Genomic DNA, 10,040 nt, shown 5'->3' on the forward strand with positions numbered 1-10,040 from the left:
TTTCGTGCCTTTTGTCGTTTTCCCACAAATTTTTCATTTTTATTTTTAAGGTCATGTTTATGATTAATACAAAAACTGCGCTTCCTATCAAAAAAGGATTCGTAAAAAATTTGCAAATGTTTTTTAGGTGTACAAATTTTGTTAAACAATTTTTTTTTCATAACGTGTCGTGTTTCAAAAAATTTAATTTTGCTTATTTTTAATGTTACTTTTCACGAGTGAAATCAACAAATTTGTAGGGCTTTCAAAAAGCAACGTTTTTCTTCTCGTCACTTTTATTCATATCGTGCGTTCTTTGGCTTAAAATTTTTATTTTCGATTGATTTCTAAAATTTTATAAATGCTATAACTCTGATAGTTTTATTTCTATCGAAATAAGACACAAGTATACATTTTTTACCGTTCTAAGTACCTCGAATAGCCTTACATCAAATTTTTAAATGTTAAAGAAAATGGTCTCAAAAACTTGGAAAATGCTTTAACTTTTCGAATTTCTTTTCAAAATGACCGGTTAACAAACTCGTCCTTTATTTCAGGACCACAAAAAAGCTGACCAAAGCTCGATTTGATTCGTTCATTTTTCAAGAGTTATTGTGATTACGGACCGACACACAGGCAAATAGACACCATCGCCAAAGCATGATTTTCGGATTCATGTGGTCTCAGAACGTGGAGATCCGTTGAAAAACTGGGTTGTCAAATTTCGGGCAATTCTAATACTTTTACAAACATAAATGATTTTTCATCTGTAACTTTTTGTGTGAGATCCGGGTGCCAAACTGCAACTTCGGAAACTCCTTCGAATTAAAGAAAAGTTCACTCCACTTTAACAATGGCCCTTTTCATATGGACGTTCACATGTTAAATAAATAAAGATTCAATACACCCGCACACGTTGATTATCAAGATATGCGAGCAATATGCGCCTCAATTAATGACACAAATTTATGGGAAAATGCTTGAATCGCATTACACTGCCACTGTGATTGACAAATTGTTATCTGGTTTAAGTTGGCATGAATGTTTTCATTTTTAAAGCTACAATAAGCTGCTATTCAATTTTCAATGTTTTAATTTTTAATTTATTTAAATAAAAATTTTACTAGTCAATACTGTTAAACTTAAAATGATTTTTATTGTAAAATTGTCAGTTCATTCCAAATAGTATTTTTTAATTTCTTATTTTAAATATGAATACTTAAAATTTGAAAATAACAAAGAAAAAATTTTTAATTGAAGCCTAACTAAACATGTTCAGGATTACCCATTGTAAACTGAATATTGACTTTGAATTTTAAAATGTTAGAAATTGAGAATTTCGAACTCAAAAGTCTCTAAAATTGTCTCCTAATTTTAAATTGCAATATAAAAAATATCGCAGAATTTTAAAATCGAATTTGAAAAAAATAGAGAGTTTCCTAGTAAAAAAATTAATTCAACATAATTTCTTGATTATTGTTGCTCCAGTAGCCACTTTGAACTAGTTAAAGTCTGTCAGGATCATTGTAGTTGTCATTGTACATCATTGAATGTAGTTATTATCTTTTCACATCGTTGCGTCATAATAGAATTTGGATTACAAATTTGCTTTTAAATTTTCTCATTGTATTCTTAAGTAACTTATAAAATAATAGTGGAGAGACATTTTTTTCTTGAGTCTAGAAGAGAAATTTTCGATCTGGTGACACAAAATTATGATTATAGGTGTGCTACTGGTGAAGCATGGCCAAATATTATGCTAGCTTGTGTAAAAAATCGACCTTGTGATCCAAATGCAAAGAAAGATGGAGAAAACTGTGGCTCTAATCTTGCCTACGCGTACTTCGTATCTTTCATCTTTTTCTGCTCATTTCTCATGTTGAATCTGTTCGTCGCCGTGATTATGGATAACTTTGACTACCTTACTCGGGATTCCTCGATCTTGGGAGCTCACCATCTTGATGAGTTTGTGAGAATATGGGCCGAGTACGATCCCAACGCTACTGGAAAAATTCACTATACGGAGATGTACGACATGCTCAAGAATATGGATCCTCCATTGGGATTCGGTAATAAGTGTCCAAATAGACTTGCTTATAAAAAACTCATTAGGATGAACATGCCCGTTGATGTTGACGGAAAGGTCAATTTCACAACGACGCTCTTTGCCTTGATCAGGGAAAATCTAAGCATCAAGATGAGAAACGGTGAGTTATATAACCAATATAATATTGAAAAAGCGTTTTTCTCCAAACATTATTTTTAATCAATTGAATATTCAGAAGTTCCAGAAAAAAATTTTCAATATGAACTTTCACTACCCTAAATTTCATTTTTTGAGAAGAAAAATCTCGGAATAATTGTTTGCGTACATCTGAAAATGGCCCACATTTGGTCAGAGTGGACTCCAACTGGACACGGGTCGATTAGTGTAGTACTCGTTCGAGTGCAAATTTTTTCACAATTAACAGGAAAAAATCTGAATTATAATTTGAGAGTAGATGAAACTTTAGAGTACATATGTACCCAAACCTTTTCGACTTTCTGTGTAAAAGAAGGAAATAAAGTGAAAATATTGAATACACATGGAAAGAATAATGGGGATGCGGAGAAAATTTTTGAGGCAGCAAGTACCCGAAAGTTTCCGTTTAATTACTTTCTCTGTATGAATCGCCTACACTTAAGTGAAACACTCAAATACCTATAATACCAACCTCACTTTTTCAGTTTACTGAATTTCCTTTGATATTAATAACTTTTTTGTAAATAAAGCATCCGACTAAAACTTTGGAAAATGTATCAGAAGACCATAAACTACGTTTATGTACTTTATTTCAGTAGATATTTCGCTAAAACTTATTTTCAAAGAAATTAAAACTGGAACCATTTTTTGACAAATTTTCTTTGTATCTTAGAACTTTTTGAACATAAGAACTTTTTTTACATGTAAAATATCGTTCTCAAATTTTGATAAATTCAAGAGCTAATGGTAAATTACGTTTATTTACGTTTTTTTACATCTTGTAGTTATTTTAGATATAAAAAAGTTCTTAGGTTCAAAACATTTCAAGGTTATATCGAAAAATGGTCCTAGCTAATTACTTTGAATATATGTTTTAGCTTAATTCCGACTCAAATAGAGTACACAAACGTACTTTATGGTCTTTAGATACATTTTCCAAAGTTTCAGTGCGATGTTTTTTTTTAAAGTTCTTAAGGGTTTTGGTTAAATCCGACTTTGAATTTTTTTTATAGGTACGGCACTGACTCAATATATATTTTTTACGAAGGATTTGTGAACAAAACAAAGAAAACTGGTCGAATATCCGGGATTTTGCGAGATCCTTGGATCAATAAAATGTTGCAGACGACAGCATTTGAACGTTGAGAATCGCTCGCAAATTTATGTTTTACTCACAATTCTGACATCATAGAAGAACTCTTGAACCCAATAACGTTTTCGAAGGGACGCGTCTTGATGATGGTGACCCTAAATTTTGCGAAATACGTCGCGAAGTGGACAAAAATGCAGTATAAACTGAGAAGTCCTATATGTGTGTTGTAACTGTATTTGTGATCACCCACCATGGTCGCTGTCAACTTCACGCCATACCCCAATACTTTGCATGGCAAAATCCCGGATATTCGAAAAGTTTTCTTTCTTTCGTTCTCAAATCCTTCGGAAAAAATATATATTGAGTGAGTGCAGTACCTATCAAAAAAAAATTTAAAGTCGGATTTAACCAACACCCTCAAGCTAAAAAAAAATTCAGTGAACTGAAAAAGTGAGGTCGGTAATATAGGTATTTAAGTAGGTCACATACCGTTAAAAGATAATTATTTCTAGAAATTCATGGAATTGAAGAAATTCAAGGGGTTTCAGGAATTCGTTTAATTTAGGGAATTTAGGGAACTCAAGGAATTTAAGAAATTCACGGAATTCGTGGAATCCACGGAAATCATGGAATTTATGGAGTTCACGGAATTGATGGATTTCTTGGAATTGATGGATTTCTTGGAATTCGAGGAATTCAAATAGTTTATGGAATTCAAGTGATTCATGAAGTTCTAGGAAATCAAGACATTAATGGAATTCAAGGAATTCACGGAATTCACGGTATTTGTGGAATTCATGTAATTTATGAACTTCAATCCTAGAATTCACGAAATTCAAGGAATTGATGAAATTAGCGGAATTCAAGAAATTCATGGAATTTGTCAGGAAAAGCACCCCTGCGACTGGTCACAGGAATACTATAACACTGCGTAGGGGCAGGAAAGCGCCCCTGTGACTGGCAACAAATATAATTTTGTTCAAACCCCTGTCCTTTTTCAACACGTCGCATGGTAGGCGAAAGAAAAAAATGTTGTTTAAACCTAACTTTTCTTTTTAATTTGCTGTAAAAGTTTTTCTCAGTGGCTTTAGGCTTCACGTTTTATGCAAAAGGGTCGGTTGAAGAAAAAAATTTTTTTTTGACATGTCAAGTTATTTTTTATAAACAAATATTTGCTACAAATAGCCAGCATGATAAATCATTTTTTTATGAAGTATATTTATGAATCGAAGTCGCTCGTTCAGAGCAACGAAGTGAAATGTGACTATGCCAATGTGGTATTCGATATCATTTGTTAACTTTATCAACAAAATAATATATACATATGCATGATTTGAACAGTTTTAAGCAAAAACAAACCGTATTTTCTTCTGATTTTCTGCAATTGTCATTGCCTGCGATGCTCATTGATTTATTTTCGTTAACTTGTATAATTTGTTAACTTTATTAACGAGCAATATAAATAAAAATCAACAAATCCATGATCTGGACATTTCAGTGTAGAGTAAGATCTTCCTTCATTTAAATTTCTTCTTTTACCATCATTTTTTATTTGAATTAGCCGCCATGTAACCACCATATAAGACATTCTGCCTGTCGCCACCAGATGGCAATATATGTTACATGTGCACGCGTGGTTCCTAAGCGGAGGATAGATACTGAAAGACAATCAGAAGAAAATTCGGTTACGTTTCTGCCTAAAATTTTTTAAATAATGAATTTGTTTATAATATTTTTTGAAAAATTTAACATATTATATCAGATGACAAAAATACATCAAGGTGCATCACAGATAAATAGATTAGAAGACAATCGAAAGAAAATTCGGTTCATTTCTGCTATAAATAGTTTGAATCATGCATTTGTTTATAATAATTGTTAATAAATTTAAAAAAGTATATCATGACCAAATTAATCAATGTGCATCACAAGCAATAATATTCGAAGACAATCGGAAGAAAATTCGGTTCGTTTCTGCGTAAAATGGTTCAAATGATGCATCTGTTCATAAAAATTGTTAATACATTCTAAAAATTATATCGGACGACAAAAATACATCAATATGCATCGTAGGTAATGAGATTCAAAGACAATATGGAGAAAATTCGGTTGTTTTATTTCTAAAACTGTTCAAATCGTGCATTTGTTCATGTTGTTTGTTGATTAAGGTAACAAATGATATCGGTTGCTATATTTTTTTTAACAAATAAATTGCCTTGTCAAGAAATTCTTTTTCTTCGACGGATCCCTTTCCTTCAAACCTGAGGCCTTATGTCACTAAGAAAAATTTTCACAGAGAATTATAAAGACAAATTTTAAAAATCAACATTTTTTTCGATATATGCAGCTCTATAAAAATTTAAACAAGCAAAAATTCATAATTCCGGCTCGACAGATTTCTTGAAAATTTAATGATTAATTTTTTGGAAAGAAAAATTTTGAAAATCTATCAAGTACTGTGACCTTCAGGTTATTTTGAACATCGTCTCACACAAATATTACTGGTCAAACACCAACACTTTTTCAACGTGTAGTAGGGGGCGAGAAATTCTAGTGACAGAAATAATGTTATTCAAACCCCTACTTCTTTTCAACACTACTTAGGGTTGAGAAGGAATTCGTGTGAATGTTCACAGAAATAATTCTGGTCAAACCAGTATCTCTCTCTAACACTTTGTGGGGGCGGGAGGCACCTTTGACGGGTCACCGAAATAATGTTGGTCAAACCCCTATCCCTGCATCTCTCTCATTTATCTTCTGTGATTAGTCTTAGAAATATGTTCAGTATTACCACTAACCTTTTCCAATGTTTTTTAGTCTGGGATGTCCCTGGTAATAAGCGTAAAATAGACAAAAATCAATTTTGTCAGATTTCAGCGCAAAATTGAAGATTATTCTATTGTTTTGAATGCGCCTTTTTTCCATGTGTTCCATCCGTCTAAAATGCCACAATAGGAATAAGATACCTCCTAAACTTATTCACTTCTATTTCCATAGCGACTGCCACACAGTTTTCTATTCTCCCAAAGAGGACGTGTTTTCAATATATTTAATTCCTTCTAATTGTACCAGTAACGTACCTCACAGAAATATTTTTTATACCTCAGAAGTGGTCACATTTTAATTTTATTTAATTCCTTCTAATAAATTCACAAAATATGTGTAATAAGTTGTTTTAATTTCTTTATGCGGAATGTAAATTCTGAAATTTTAATTCTCACCAATTCAACTCTGCCTCTCTAGATGTAAAATTATATAAATTTACACATTTACATAGATTTCTTTGTTTCATTTTTTAAGACGTTTAAATAAATGATTAAAATATAAATAAATATAAATTGAATAATTTTAGAATTTATAAGTTATAAAAAGATTTAATAATGAAAAATAGGATAAATAAATGCTTTCGTTAAATTTTAGTAAGTCGATTGAGAGGAATAGGATTTGCACTTTTTCTTTTCTCGTTGGGGGATTTTTAGACGGAGGAAAAATCGCGTATTCATAGGAATACAAATTCTTAATTTTTCTGAATTTAACGCTTGTTACCGGGATGCCTTCCATTTTAATTATTATACAGTCATTATTTTTCAATTTCTTCAATGATCTTTTCATCTTGACTTTCCTAGTATGTTCTGAAATGATCTAGAATGTACTGAAATTTTCTAAAATGTTGTTAAGGAAAATTAAGGATGTTTTGAAATCTTCTTGAACAATATGGAATCTTGTGGAGTACCGTAGAATATCCTGTAGTTTTCTACATCAGTTTGAAGATTAATGTTGAGACTTATTATCCATTTAAAAATAATAATACAAGGTTCCTCTCGAGCTTGAGTAATTCCTTGCTCGGTGAGAGTTTAGCTTTGAGCCACTCATTCTCATGTTCCTCGGTCAGCCAACTGTTACTATCTTCAGTAACTAACCTACTGGAGATACCTGCTACTGGCTCAGGTCCAGTAAAATGTTATTTTGCTGTTAGTTTTGCTAGTCTATCCGATATCTCATTGCCCATGATGCCGCTGTGTCCAGGGATCCAAAGCAGAGTGACTCGGTTGTCTGTCACTATCTTATTCAGTGCCTTAAAGCACTCCCAAACTAGTAGCGATGTGGTCGTTGTGAATGTATTTACTTGAATCCTATTTTTTAGCATAAAGAAAATATTCAAGATGTAATTTTTATTTAAACCAGACACATATCTTTTGTTGATCTAAAGAAATGAATTCTTTGGCTGTATTTTCTTTATTGAAATAAATATCCATACTTGAATCCGGGTTTTAAATTTATTTAAATCAAAGAAATAATAATTTCATTAGAAATAATATTAATTCAATAAAAAGTATATGTATTTGTCGCAAAGAGTTCGTGCATTTATAGCAATGGAGCATTTATTTAGATGAACAAGGTATTGTGTTTACATAAATATGTACTTCTTTAGTGGAAGGAAATATTTCATTTGATTACTAGAATTAAATTATTCATAACACATAAACATTTATTCCAACAAACTAATTTTTTTCAATTAAAAATTTAATAATTTAGCGTAATGCGTTTTAATTGAATACTTTTTTTATATTAAAGAAATATTTTATTAAATTAAATATCCATGTTTTTGATTTGAAGAAATATTTCTTTGGCATTTATGGTGAGGTTTAAATAAAGTTTTCCGCCTTAAAGTTTTCATGTTGCTGAAATAATCTAGTCGCTTTTTTTGCTTCATATTATAATATATTTCTTTCCGTCAAGTCACATTTCCCCATTTCAAAGAAATATTCATTCCAATTCATGGCACATTCATTTGGAATGAGTCATTCATTTGGTTTAAAAGGTATATTTTTGTCTTCAATTAATACTTCTTTGAATCAAACAAATATTTCTCTCTGACCAATGGGTCGTATTTTTGAATTAAACAATCTTAACTTAATCCTAATAACAATTGTCTGGCTGAAAGAAATTATTTTTTGTATTTGCCTCATATAAATATCTCTTTCAAAATAAACAGGACTTTCATTTACTTCAGCCAAGTAAAAATCACTTGGTACAAGTAATCCTTTTTTTCAGTTTACCCAGTATAATTGCGTAACATCCTTGATAGTGGTAGGAATGTGATGTAAAAAAAAGAGAGTCATGTTATCGCCATGAAATTGCTCGCCTGAGACGTGACGCTCTTTGTTATCGCACGATATTTTCCAGGTGAGATAGTGAATCCAGGTTGAATTAAAAGCTTTCCTGTATTCCATCTAGGCTATCGAAAGGCAACGCTGGTGGAATGCTGCTTCTTTGCAGATGCACTTGTCTATTAGCAGTTTCTCCTGGCAGCCTGCTACACCTTTTTTTGAGATACATTGTTCGTACATCTATCCCCACAAAGTTCCAATTCTCTAAACAATCGCGTCATTTAGGATAGCTGTAAAGATCTTATACAGTGTGTTGAAACATGTTGTTAGTCTGCTGCTCCTTTGGTTGGACAAGTCACCTTTCTTCGGTAGGATTACAGTGTGTTCTAATACCAACCATTGTGTAATAAGCGTCTCGGACTTTAAATATGAGGAGAATATGCGGGTTAGATGTTGGTGTGTAGAAGTAAACCCTTTCCGCGAGAAGTTCTGGATACAACTTTGCGTTTGCTACTGATTTATCAGGAGGTCTACTAGGTTTTAAATTGGATCCCGACAAAATGTCATTGCTACTGATAAATTTATTTTCCTTCAAAGGATTTTGCAATTGAAAAAAAGGTTTGTTTTATGTTATTTTTCTTCTATATAATAAACTCAATTAGAACCTTTATTCACTCAGTACTCAATGGAGACCGCACGCCATGAATTTAACGCGGCTCCAGTTCGCGATCGCCTGTCTCGGAATTTTTGCACAGTTAGATTTATTCCCAGACGAGAGTATCCTATCAGAGAAAATTTGTAACTAAATTGTCGTTTGCTACTATAGAAGTCGTAATTCCTCAATTTGCCACATGTAGTGCTCTCATCTAGAAACAAATTAAAATCCGAGGATAGGCGATCGCGGCCTTTTGCTGTTTCCCGCCATTTCCGCCACAGGCGTGCGTTCTCCTTATAGTCCTTCGTGTCTATGTATTTTTCTTAAAGATCCTGACCTATTGTCTTCACCATTGGCAACGCTGTATTAATAACATCTGGTCATTTTTAGATTAAACATAAAGTTGAGCTTCCCAATTTCCCTGCTCCACTTTAACTCCATTCCCAGGTTGGTGGAAGGGATGTTAAAAATTAAATTGATTACAATTGAATAACGCTCCTAAAAACAATAAACACGTCGTTTTTATTTATTTATTTTTTCAATTACATTCCTTGAAGACTGAACAATGTCATTTTTCGCTAATGCAGCGTCATCTGGCGCGAATCAGAATTTTGTTTTGATTGCCGGTCAAATCCCGCGGTTGTTCTCATAACAAACTTTCAATAATATATATGTATAAATGATCAATTATTATAAGAAATGTTTTCTTTTTTTTAGTTGGGACTTTTAAATGATTGTTTCTTTTTTCTCATTCATGAAATAGTTTTTAGGTCATTGACAACCATATTTTTCGACTTACTCTACGAGGGTGGATTGATAAGTTTCCGGCCTGACCAAGAAAAACAACGTTTTTAAGAATTTTTTTTTTATTTCTCAACATAATCTCCTCCAACGCTGATACATTTCTCATAGCGGTGTTCTAGTCTAGTAATGCCATCTCTATAGAATGATTCGTCAAGC

General features: G+C 32.2%; 1 protein-coding gene across 1 annotated transcript in view; it reads left to right on the forward strand.

Moving 5' to 3' along the window:
- The window catches only part of LOC117180362 (voltage-dependent calcium channel type A subunit alpha-1), a 617,877-nt gene that overhangs the window by 404,513 nt on the left and 203,324 nt on the right, over positions 1 to 10,040 (forward strand). The window contains exon 25 of the mRNA XM_033372824.1: positions 1,705 to 2,186. Coding sequence (XP_033228715.1) covers positions 1,705 to 2,186 — 482 coding nt within the window. The remainder of the gene's footprint in view (positions 1 to 1,704; positions 2,187 to 10,040) is intronic.

The sequence above is a fragment of the Belonocnema kinseyi genome, chromosome 9 (assembly GCF_010883055.1).
Source record: "Belonocnema kinseyi isolate 2016_QV_RU_SX_M_011 chromosome 9, B_treatae_v1, whole genome shotgun sequence".
Lineage (NCBI taxonomy): Eukaryota > Metazoa > Arthropoda > Insecta > Hymenoptera > Cynipidae > Belonocnema > Belonocnema kinseyi.